Raw genomic sequence first — 12,105 nt, 5'->3', positions numbered from 1 at the left:
TGGATTACTTCTCTTGTGGGCAGCTGGACGTGGGCGTGGCTTCCTCTGTGATTCGTGGGATTGCGGAGGCTTGCCAAATGGCGGGTTGTGCCTTACTGGGTGAGCACTGCTGTTGCATTTTTGTAAATAGAATGAAATAAACACACATTTCATAAGTTATAGAAAATACAGTGCTTTGAAATTCCATCTGTTTTTGTGTATATCACATAAATAGTTTAATAGAAGTAAAACAAAGACAACCTGAGTAAACACACAATACAGTTTTTAAATTATAATTTTTTTACTTCAATCAATAACATTTATCTAATACCAAAAGAGCCTGTGTGAAAATGTAATTGCCTCCGTAGTTACGAGCTCCCCAAATCTATGAAACCGCATTCATAATGGGGTTCGGCTGGATTAGACGCAACCAGGCCTGATTACTGCAAAACCTGTTCAATCAAATCAACACTTAAATAGAACTTTTTCAACAACATGAAGTTGGTTAAAAGGTCTTACCCAGTAACACTCTATGCCAAAATGGAAAGAAATTCCAGAAATGATGAGGAAGAAGGTGATTGAAATTCATCAGTCTGGGATGGGTTACAAAACTATTTCAAAGGCTCTGGGACTCCAAAGAACCACAGAGAGAGCCATTATCTCCAAATGGAAAACTTTTCCACAAGAGCACAGAAACTAAATCATCCAGGAAGTCATAGAAGAGCCAAGGACTACATCAAAGGACCTATAGGCCTCTCTTGCATCAATAAAGGTTCATGACTCCACTATCAGAAAGACGCTGGGCAAAAATGCCATAGATGTAAGAGTGGTGAGGTGAAAACCTGAAGAACATTAAGACGTGTCTGAATTCTGCCAAAACACACCTTGATCCTCAAACCTTTTGGGAAGAATGTTCTGTGGATGGAGGAGTCAAAAGTGGAACTGTTTAGAAGACAGGGGTCTGTTTTGGCCTAAACCAAACACCGAATTCCACAAAAAGAACATCATACCTACGGTCAAGCATGGTGGTGGAAGTGTGATGGTGTGGGGATGCTTTGCTGCTTCAGGGCCTGGGCAACTTGCAGTAATTGAAGGAAACATTATTATTTTTTCTTTTTCTTTTTTTTTTGCTTCAATTGCTTGTGTGTTTACTCAGGTTGCCTTTGTTGTAGGTTGTATTTCATTTGAAGATCAACAACTATTTAGTATAAGAGATGTATACAAAAACAAAAGAAATCAGGAAATACTTTTTCACAGCACTGAAAATATTATGTACATTTCAGTACAGGCTTATGTGTAGCATGGTTCAAACATGGTTAACCCTTTACCTCATGGTGTTGCCATATGGCAACAATTAATTTATCTCCAATTTTTTGATGGGCAACAATACAAAATGACTATTTTCCTATGTAACTGGAAAAGGAGGGCTTTAACTTTTGACATAACAAAAAAAAAAGTCATGTCACATGACCAGGAGGTGCTGTTTGCACTTAGTTTTACTCTAAAAGATTTTATCATTTTCAATATTTAGGCAAAACTACTTGAAGGAAAAAATGTAAACTATCTGAGAAGTTAACATTTATTTTTTGTCATTTACTCAAAATATATAAATTTGTTTATTTTGTTAAATGGTAAAATGTAATTGTTAAAATGTAAAACTACATGCAATAATGGAACTGTTGTGTGTGTGCATTCATTGAAACAGGCCTACATAGCAAAAAAGACACTAGGCTTCTCTAATAGTATATTTATTTTTTTCTACATTCAAAGTAAGAAAAGTTGTCATTTCAGACATTTTGCAATTGCAGCTTATGTTCTAAATTTTATGTTTCAAGAGAAAGAATAGGTGGCAAAAAAAACAACTTTTATAGTTGGAAAATTCAATAATTGAACTTGTAATCTGATGCATTTTGTTATTTTTAACTATTATGATACTTCCCACCATTGCACACTGTTCTACTGTATATGGCAACAATGTACCAAGTACCAGCTCCCCCTGCCCCCTGTTATACAGAGTAAGAAATAAGGCACCAATGAAGAAAACATAATGCAAACGTAACTGGGGGAAAATGGTTTAAAAAGAACCTTTAAGCAATGAACTGTGATAAATCCCACATCCCTTCCTCAACTTGCATAAAAGTATGCAAAGTAAGCCATTCAGGATGCTGCTCTGGTTTGGAAAAGGCAGTGTATGACAAATGTAAAGAAGAATGGGCAAAGATTCACCAAGTAATCTAGCAGTTACAACAGACATTTCAGGAAGAGAATTAGCTTACTTGTGATCACATTTGATTTTCCCCCACATCACACCATTGTGCTCGTCCCTCCACTGGCTCCTGTACTGTACTTCCAGCCCACACTAGTTTGCCTAAATTTCCCCTGGCTGTCTAAACAGCTGAATCAGAATAAAGATCTACCTTTTCACTAAGCACTTGAATTAACACTTATTTAATTGATGTAACACTCCTGTTTATTGATATAGACTACAAAGTTGCACTGCAATTTACTGGCATCCAAAATAGTGTGTATTCCAGCCTCAAACCCAGTATGCTCCGCATCCACCATAACTGGCACCGTTTGTGTTTTTTTCCCCCTCCCCTCTTTTCCTTTTTCCCTCTGTTCAGGTGGTGAGACGGCTGAAATGCCAGGAGTATACAGTGCAGGAGAGTATGACCTGGCTGGGTTTTGCGTTGGTGCTGTGGAACGTGACTCCCTCCTCCCCAGATTAGGAGACATTCAGGAAGGTGACGTGCTAATTGGAGTAGCCTCCTCCGGAGTGCACAGCAATGGCTTTAGTCTAGTGAGGAAGATTCTGGAGCGAGCTGGACTTCAATATAGCTCTCCAGCTTCATTTGGACAACCAGGACAAACTGTAGGTGAGTCTGAGTGAAGGTGATGTTTGCTTGTTTGCAATTATTCTTCTTATCCTTAAATTAATTAGGGTCTACCTTTTCATCTCAATGTAGAATTAATTTTTTTTTTAAATAAACTGATAATACATTATCAAAATGAACTGAGGCAATAAAAGTGAAGGATAAAACATAAATTCGACTTTACTTGTATTTAGAAATGGTCGATGTCACACATTTTAAAGAAATCTTACAGTAATTCAGGGTAACTGGAATTGTCGCATAATCTTGAAAATGTTATTTACCAATAGTCAAGAAAGCGTACATAGCCACATTAAATCCATACTGTTAATAAAACAAAAATAATTGAAAAAGTTTTGAACTGTTTTGATATAAGACGATGCTTGATGTATTTCTTCTTATAGGGAGTTACGTGACTTTATAAGGAGTTACATAAGTAGCAGAACATTTTCTTTTATATTTAATCTGCGAGACATTATTCTGTCCCACACATTAAACATCATAATCAGCTTTCCTATTCTTGGGGACGTATTTAATCTGAAATGTATGCATGTTCGAGATCCTTACTTGGTTTATAAGCAGATAAACAGCAAAATAAACCCAGTACTAACGACAATGTTTCCAAATTATGCCCAGATTATAAACAGTCATACTTTGATTTATTGACCATTGTTAAGCGATTTGGTTTTGCAGGCGAGGTGCTGCTCACACCAACTAAAATTTATAGCCGCCTTCTCCAATCAATCCTGCGCAGTGGAGCAGTGAAAGCCTACGCCCACATCACTGGAGGCGGGCTCTTGGAGAACATTCCTAGAGTTCTGCCTAAAGAGCTGGCTGTTGACATGGGTAGGAGGGAGAACTTCAGTTTAGCTTTTTTTTTTTTTTTCTTCCTGTGATGTGGTTGAATATGCACAACTTACAAATAATGGAGAAATTTCTGATGAGATTTATTTATATATATATATATATATATATATATATATATATATATATATATATATATATATATATATATATATATACACAATATAATATAAAATTTATACATATATACAATTAATAAATATACAAAATTAATGCAAATGTGTGTGTCGTGCCCCCCCCCCCCCCCCATTTTATTTATTTATTTATTTTGTTCAGATGCCATGCATTGGCGGATTCCTCCCGTGTTCTCCTGGCTCCAAAAGGAAGGTGCGCTCTCTGAGGAGGAAGTGAGTCGCACGTTTAACTGCGGCCTCGGAGCGGTGTTAGTCGTGGGCAAGCAGGATGCACAGAGGGTCCTAAGACAAGTGCAGGCCCAGGAAGAGGCTTGGATTGTGGGCTCAGTCGCACACAAACTGCCTGGTGAGCTTAGCATGGACGAGAAATGACAGTTTGATATCCAGAAGAAGATTAATATCCACAAATTATTGGTATTGGATTGCAGTCAGTAGAACAGCTATGGGTTAGAGATACAGTCAACGCCTTTCATCAAATATGCCAAATTACAATAATTTAATTCATTAATTAATTAAGTGCGTGTGTTTAGTGTTGTTTAAAGCAATATTTTTTTTCAACCCTGAAAAATTCTTAAGTTCTGTAATTATTTTTGAAATTACAACACGGCTCAGTAAACACATACGACACTGTGGGTCAATGAACAGTCACTTTCATTATTATTTTTTAAATCTATGAATGCCACTAACCATACAAATGCTTTTCTATCAGTCTAGTATAGGAGGTTTTTTTTTTTTATCGTTGTGGCCAAAAATTCTTGATTTTGCTGCAGCTTTTTTTTGAAAATTTGTGAAAAAAAGATTTATTTATTTATTTATTTATTTATTTGTGCACAGTCTTGCACATTGTTTTGCACGGTCTTTGGCACTGATGTTTGTTGGTGAATGAGACCTTTTATCTGTACTCATGTTTGACGTACCTGAGTCGAAGAGAGCTTTAGATGAATTACACTTCACTATTGCACAGTAGTGGAAAAAAAAAAATAGCAGTGACCTAGGAAAACAAGGGAACCATTTTTGTTGACAGATTTGAGTTTTATGATCCTTGAATGCAGTTGATGTGGATTGAAATACATAATACTAGCCCAGACTAGGAAGCAACCTCCAGTAAATCTGTTCATAACTTGTGTTTGAGCGTCTAAACATGTCCTCATCAGTAGAAAAACAGTTGCAGCTCTAAGAGCTTTGAAAACCTACTGTTTTATTATATTTGGCCTGTGTAAAAGGAAAGGAGAATGGAGAATCTTGTTTTTCTGTAGTGAAAATCCATACCTCAAAGAATTCAGGTGATCATAAAAGCCTGAGGAGGAGCAACAAAGTACTAATTGTGATTTTATTTTGTTGAGGAGTCCATAATTTGTTCAACATTGAGTGATTTTCATAATTTTCCTGTACTTCATCTGGACAAAATTTGCTATTAATAAAAACAGTTAAATTTAATATTTAGTTTCACGATGCCAGAATGTCCGGCTATTAAACAAAAATTGTTTTGTGACATATCTGTGATTTTTATTTGCTACGAAGTAAAAAAAAAAAAAAGAAGTTTTGTGAGCATCCTCCAACTGTTGTGATTCCATAATTTTTGCCAGGGGTTGTACCATTATAATCCAGAACCTGTCCTTAATTTGATTTTCATTTTTGTGTGCATGGCAAATAGGTGCAGAAGCTGTGGTCATTAGAAACCTGGAGCACAGTCTGAAAGCAGATCCCAGTCTGTCTGTTGAAACCAACATTGCTCAGAACGGCGCACACCAAATAATTTCCAGCTCTCGCAGGAGGACCAAAGTAGCTGTGCTTATCTCAGGGACAGGTGTGTGTAATTGGTTATATTTGGTTATTACTAACCGCAGTTCTTTTATTAAATTGACTAAATGTCAGAGATTATGTGATGTATAGTCTAGCCTTGTATCTCTTCCTTCACCTGTAAATATCCATAGATATGTGTACATTTAAGGTATAATATAGATTTGAATTTAAAGAAAAGTATAATGGGATCTTTTGTTCCTCCTGTAAATAAAACTCACTCATGCCTCATAAGTACAGTCTATAACCATGTATGTTTGTATATTGTACTATATTTGTGTGTGTGTGTGTGCTGTAGGCACCAATCTGCAGGCACTGATGGAGCAGACCAAGAAGCCATCAAGTTCTGCTGAGATTGTGGTGGTCATCTCAAACCGGCCAGGCGTGCTAGGTTTGAAGAGAGCCTCTATGGCAGCCATTCAGACACGGGTATCTCTTAGTAGTTTGTAACTTAATCTAGTTTGTGTTTTACATGCCTGTTTCTCAGTTTTGCTTCTGTTAAATGATAGTATTATGAAAAATTCCACAGTGAACAGCATATCATGACTGTCACCCGACGTTGAGTGCACTTAAAATAATAATAAAAAAAATTTAACTGAAAGGATGACCTATAGACTATCTATGAAAAAGCAAAACAATTAGGACAAAGTCGTAGGACAAAAAAAATACTTTGCTGGATGATGCAAATGATTAGTGCTGTCCAAAGCACTGGAATCTGAATCCAAAGATGTACAAACCCAAGCACATGTATTAAGTCTGTAATTCAAAATTGTGCGTTTTGTAAAAGCCTATAGCTATAGTCCATTCCAGTGAGGTAAACAATAACCGAATTGTGTATGTCCAATCCTAAAGCATTTCCAGTAGAGACATTTTTAATGATTAAATGACTAGCTCAGTCTTCTTAAGTCTCCCAAAAAGCAACCAAATATACAAAAGATTTTTCCATGGGCTTAAAACTTTTACCTGAAGTGACTGCCTGATAAGTAGCATTACCTTGTTGATACAGAGTGCATTTACGCCTGAGAAACAGTGAAAGTTTATAGCAGTTTGGATGCTTAAAATTACATTCGTAGCAGAAATTTACAAATGTTCACTCTTAAAAGGCATGCAGAAGGCATCTATATTGTGTAGGGTGAAGCTGGAGCAAGTCAAACGCAGTCTAAAACAGTGGTCACCACCCATGTTCCTGGAGATCTACCTTCATCTGATCATTGCCTTAAGCAGTTATTGATCAGCCGAAACAGATGTTAGATTTTGGTTGGAGATGAAACCTACAGGAAAGTAGATCTCAAGGAAGACGGTTGGTGACCTCTGGTCTAAAACATACACAGCATGGTTCTGCTAAGACGGAAGGGGAACTAACCTGCGAGGAGGCGCTGTATGTGCATGGATGAGTGAGTTAGCTAGGTAGCTGTTTGGCCATTGAATGTGTTAGCCAGCTTGGGTATTCGCTTGTTTAGGATACAACCTGCAGCCTTTAAATGTCTATTAGACCCTGATACGGTTTATTCATGACTTGTCATGCAATATCTCATATTACACAATTTATATTGTTCATATCTTGTGTATCCAGCTGTGTGTCTTCACTGCAGCAATCCAAGAATTTCACTGTGATTTGTCTTTTGGAAAATGATGCATTTACTTTCTGAAAGCAAGTTTGTTTCTGGCCTAAGAAACATGCAAGGACTGACAAATATGATCCTAATTTATTTTGCTAAGAACCAAGCTCCAGTTTTTTTTTTTTTGTTTTTTTTCCTCCAAATGTTCTTGTACTTGTCCAGGTGGTGGACCATAAGCTCTATGGCAGTCGTGCAGAGTTTGACAGTACTATTGACCGTGTTCTGGAGGAGTTTGGAGTGGAACTGGTGTGTCTCGCTGGCTTTATGAGAATCCTCACTGGGCCTTTTGTAAGAAAGTGGAATGGTATGGAACCAAGCTGGTCATACACTTGTTTTTATATTAGTACCAGTGCTTGATTTAAAGGGGAAAGTAAGGGGATGCTGTTGTTTCTGTTACGAAATGAAGACAAAACCTGCTATCCACCAGTCAGTACTGTTTTAATGCCACCGTGAAATATTACCACGGCTGTATTTATTTGTTTGTTTGATCAAATGAATTGCTTATTTGTTCACATTGTGTCTAATTCTAAAGTTAGGATTAGTGTAAAACAATCATGCAACTGCAGGTAAATAGTGTAAATGAGAACAATATGTCCCATATTTACAGTGCATCCGGAAAGTATTCACAGCGCTTCACTTTTTCCACATTTTATGTTACAGCCTTATTCCAAAATGGATTAAATTCATTATTTTCCTCAAAATTCTGCAAACAATACCCCATAATGACAACATGAAAGAAGTTTGTTTGAAAATTTTGCAAATTTATTAAAAATAAAAAACAAAAAAAAGCACATGTACATAAGTATTCACAGCCTTTGCTCAATACTTTGTTGAAGCACCTTTGCCACCAATTACAGCCCCAAGTCTTTTTGAGAATGATGCTACAAGCTTGGCACACCTATTTTTGGGCAGTTTCCCCCATTCTTCTTTGCAAGACCTCTCAAGCTCCATCAGGTTGGATGGGGAGCACAGCCATTTTCAGATCTCTCCAGAGATGTTCAATCGGGTTCAAGTCTGGGCTCTGGCTGGGCCACTCAAGGACCTTCACAGAGTTGTCCTGTAGCCACTTCTTTGTTATCTTGGCTGCGTGCTTAGGGTCGTTGTCCTGTTGGAAGATGAACCTTCGTCCCAGTCCAGAGCGCTCTGGAGCAGGTTTTCATCAAGGATGTCTCTGTACATTGCTGCATTCATCTTTCCCTCGATCCTGACTAGTCTCCCAGTTCTTGCCGCTGAAAAACATCCCCACGGCATGATGCTGCCACCACCATGCTTCACTATAGGGATGGTATTGGCCAGGTGATGAGTGGTGCCTGGTTTCCTCCAGACATGATGCTTGCCATTCAGGCCAAAGAGTTCTATCTTTGTTCAGTCTTTGATCTGAGAGTCCTTCAGGTGCCTTTTGGCAAACTCCAGGTGGGCTGTCATGTGCCTTTTACTGAGGAGTGGCTTCTGTCTGGCCACTGTACCATTCAGGCCTGATTGGTGGAGTTCTGCAGAGATGGTGGTTGTTCTGGAAGGTTCTCCTCTCTCCACAGAGACATGCTGGAGCGCTGTCAGAGTGACCATTGGGTTTTTGGTCACCTCCCTGACTAAGGCCCTTCTCCCCCGATTGCTGTTTGGCCGGGCGGCCAGCTCTAGGAAGAGTCCTGGTGGTTCCAAACTTCTTCCATTTATGGATGATGGAAGCCACTGTGCTCATTGGGACCTACAATGCTGCAGATGTGTTTCTGAACCCTTCCCCCGATCTGTGCCTCGATAGCATTCTGTCTCGGAGGTCTACAGACAATTCCTTGGACTTCATGGCTTGGTTTGTGCTCTGACATGCATTAACTATGGGACCTTATATAGACAGGTGTGTGTCTTTCCAAATCATGTCCCATCAACTGAATTTACCACAGGTGGACTCCAATTAAGTTGTAGAAACATCTCAAGGATGATTAGTGAAAACAGGATGCACCTGAGCTCAATTTTGAGTGTCATGGCAAAGGCTGTGAATACTTATGTACATGTGCTTTTTTTTTTGTTTTTTATTTTTAATAAATTTACAAAGATTTCAAACAAACTTCTTTCACATTGTCATTATGGGATGCTGTTTGTAGAATTTTGAGGAAAATAATGAATTTAATCCATTTTAGAATAAGGCTGTAACATAAAATGTGGAAAAAGTGAAGCGCTGTGAATACTTTCCGGATGCACTGTATCACCCAGCCCTACTTCATTGTAAAACTAGGCCAGTAAATGCTGATTTATAGTATCAGATAGTAGTGACCTAATGAGGAGTCAGATGACATCTCAATCTCTGTGAATGAATTTACTTATTATGTAATGGTGTATTTGAAGAGCTGTGCACAATATAAGCAACTATTTTCTGTGTAACAGGCAAGCTGCTGAATATCCATCCATCACTGCTGCCTTCCTTCAAAGGAGTGAATGCACAAAAGCAAGCACTGCTGGCTGGGGTTCGGATAACCGGATGCACTGTGCACTTTGTGGCTGTAAGTTGGCTTCTTTCATAGCGTTTGTTAACATGAAGTCCACGGTCACTTTAGAATTTAGGAATAAAAATGTTCTTTGAAAGAATGTTTGACAGCAAAAGAAATTAACATACATTGAAGTAATTTTAGGGTAGTTCTCTCCCATAGCCAAATCCCTGATTTGGATTACCTTTTCTCTGCCATCAAAACTAAACTTAACCTTATTATTTCATCTGGTATCTTGTAACACATTAACAGGAGGAGGTGGATGCAGGTGCCATCATCGTACAGGAAGCTGTTCCCATTCTGACAAACGACACCGAGGACAGTCTATCAGAGCGCATCCGGGAGGCGGAGCATCGGGCCTTCCCCACTGCTTTAGAGCTTGTAGCGAGTGGAACAGTGAGACTTGGGGAAGATGGGCACATCATCTGGAACCAGTCAGGATAGATGTTGGGACTTGAGCTTAATATAGAGTTAAGAGCTAATGCAGTAGTGCATAGACATGGTCCACTGGTAACAGTACCTCTGTCCGTGACTCTGAATTAGTCTCAATTACACTGAGTGAGTGTTCATTTCATCTCATTTCAGATGTTGATGCTAGTGTGTTGTACATTTTCCTCTGTAGAGTTTTACAATGAGTAAAACTGTTACAACCGTACATTGCCATCACGTATTACTGAACATTCCATACTGAATCAAGAAAGTAGTTATATTAGTAACTTAGCTGCTTAGCTGCTTTAGTAACTTAATTATGAGTCCACTTTACCCCTTCCTCTTATTGTGTTGAGCAATAAGTACTTAAAACCCCACTTGGGTTCGCTAGATGAATTGCATGGCATGTACAAAGTCATCAGTTTCTCAACAACTGAAAGAAATACAACAGTTATGGCTGGTGATAAATTGCAGTTAACTGTTAATTGTTCTTTGCATGTAAAAGCCGATATTGTGACACTGCCTGGTCCGGAATATTATATTACATCTTGACAACTTGATCTTACTATATTAATGCAGATTCTAAAAATATATCAATGTATAACACCAATGCTTCAATTCAGATCCAGAGGTGAACAGTTTCACAACATAACATGGTCAAATGGTGTCAAAAAATGTCAAACTTTCCTGTTTTGGTGTCTTGTTGCAGTTATTCTTTTCAGATAGAGATTGTCATTTCTGTTGGACCAAAATATGGAGTTATGAAATTAGTAGTTATGAAATATTGAGCAAATGATGAGGTGTGAAGCTTTTACCTTCTTTCTAGTTAACGCTATCATTTCTCTGTTTCTCTGTTTGTGATGGACTCTCAGCATGACATGTCTCTCTTCTCAAAAATAAATGCTTCCATTTGTATTAAATATTTCCTTGCTTGACTCAGAAATCACATCGAAGGAAGAGCATTTACAGCCGTTTCAGTAACTAGCTACTGCCACAGCAACTCCACACGTTAAAGCAACCATGCTCACAAAGCTCCAGCACTTGCTCATTTCCTCATTCGTAAATTTTTGCTCCTGCAGTATAAAAGAGCAAAGTGACATATGGTGCTTTAAAAAAAATAATAAAGTCAATTGACATTATATCAACTATAACTACAAAAAAAAGACAAATGGAACAGATGCATATTGTAAAGTTTTCAGCTCTACTTGGTGAAAAAGGAGGGGACATAATAGGATTTTTATCCAGATTATAGCCCATATCTAACTCTAATCAATGCCTACATATAACTAAACATTGAAAAAAGTAAATTCATAAGCCTTTAGAATGTTTATCAAGTCAGTGAAAATAAAGCATTCCATTAGGATATCATCAGGTTAAACAGCACATACATCACTTAATCGTAGCCAGAATACTGCCATTGGCTTTCTGTTTCTAGCTGCTGGAACTCTGAGCGCATTAGATTCTAGTAGAAGAAAAATGACATCACAGTGGCCAGAGCCATGTGACTGGTGCGGGAAAGAACTCCATGATATCAGCCCAGTTTCAGAGGCAATTCCTAGACATCTTCCACAGCAAGTGAATGGGGAAAATCATTGCTACTTCTAGAAGTGACTGTGAAACTACAATAGTAATCTGGCTCAGGGAATGGTGGCTTGAACCCATCCCTGTTCCCCCCTAGATGTATATTTATTTTTCCAGCATGTATTTATGGATTTATTTATTTGTAAATTTTGCTCCTGCAGTATAAAAGAGCGAAAAACAAAAAGTCAATTGCCATTATATCAACAATAACTACAAAAAGAAAGACAAATGGAACAGATGTATATTGTAAAGTTTTCAGCTCTATTTAGTGAAAAAGGAGGGGACATCTGGATAAAAATCCTGTTATTATAGCCCAAATCTACACTGTAAAAAACAATTTTGTTCACTC

At 38.0% G+C, this 12,105-nt stretch overlaps 1 protein-coding gene across 1 annotated transcript in view; it reads left to right on the top strand.

The window, feature by feature from the left end:
- Positions 1-11,089, top strand: part of LOC128602443 (trifunctional purine biosynthetic protein adenosine-3) — a 34,247-nt gene extending 23,158 nt beyond the window's left edge. Inside the window, exons 14-22 of the mRNA XM_053616245.1 lie at positions 1-99; positions 2,604-2,855; positions 3,543-3,695; positions 3,990-4,193; positions 5,502-5,654; positions 5,946-6,076; positions 7,429-7,570; positions 9,646-9,761; positions 9,999-11,089. The exon at positions 1-99 is cut by the window's left edge and continues 100 nt beyond it. Coding sequence (XP_053472220.1) covers positions 1-99; positions 2,604-2,855; positions 3,543-3,695; positions 3,990-4,193; positions 5,502-5,654; positions 5,946-6,076; positions 7,429-7,570; positions 9,646-9,761; positions 9,999-10,190 — 1,442 coding nt within the window. The 3' untranslated portion in view covers positions 10,191-11,089. The remainder of the gene's footprint in view (positions 100-2,603; positions 2,856-3,542; positions 3,696-3,989; positions 4,194-5,501; positions 5,655-5,945; positions 6,077-7,428; positions 7,571-9,645; positions 9,762-9,998) is intronic.
- Positions 11,090-12,105: the final 1,016 nt, after the last annotated feature.

The sequence above is a fragment of the Ictalurus furcatus genome, chromosome 26, assembly GCF_023375685.1.
Source record: "Ictalurus furcatus strain D&B chromosome 26, Billie_1.0, whole genome shotgun sequence".
NCBI classification, from domain to species: Eukaryota; Metazoa; Chordata; class Actinopteri; order Siluriformes; family Ictaluridae; genus Ictalurus; species Ictalurus furcatus.
This window is presented reverse-complemented; position numbering and strand designations above follow the sequence as displayed.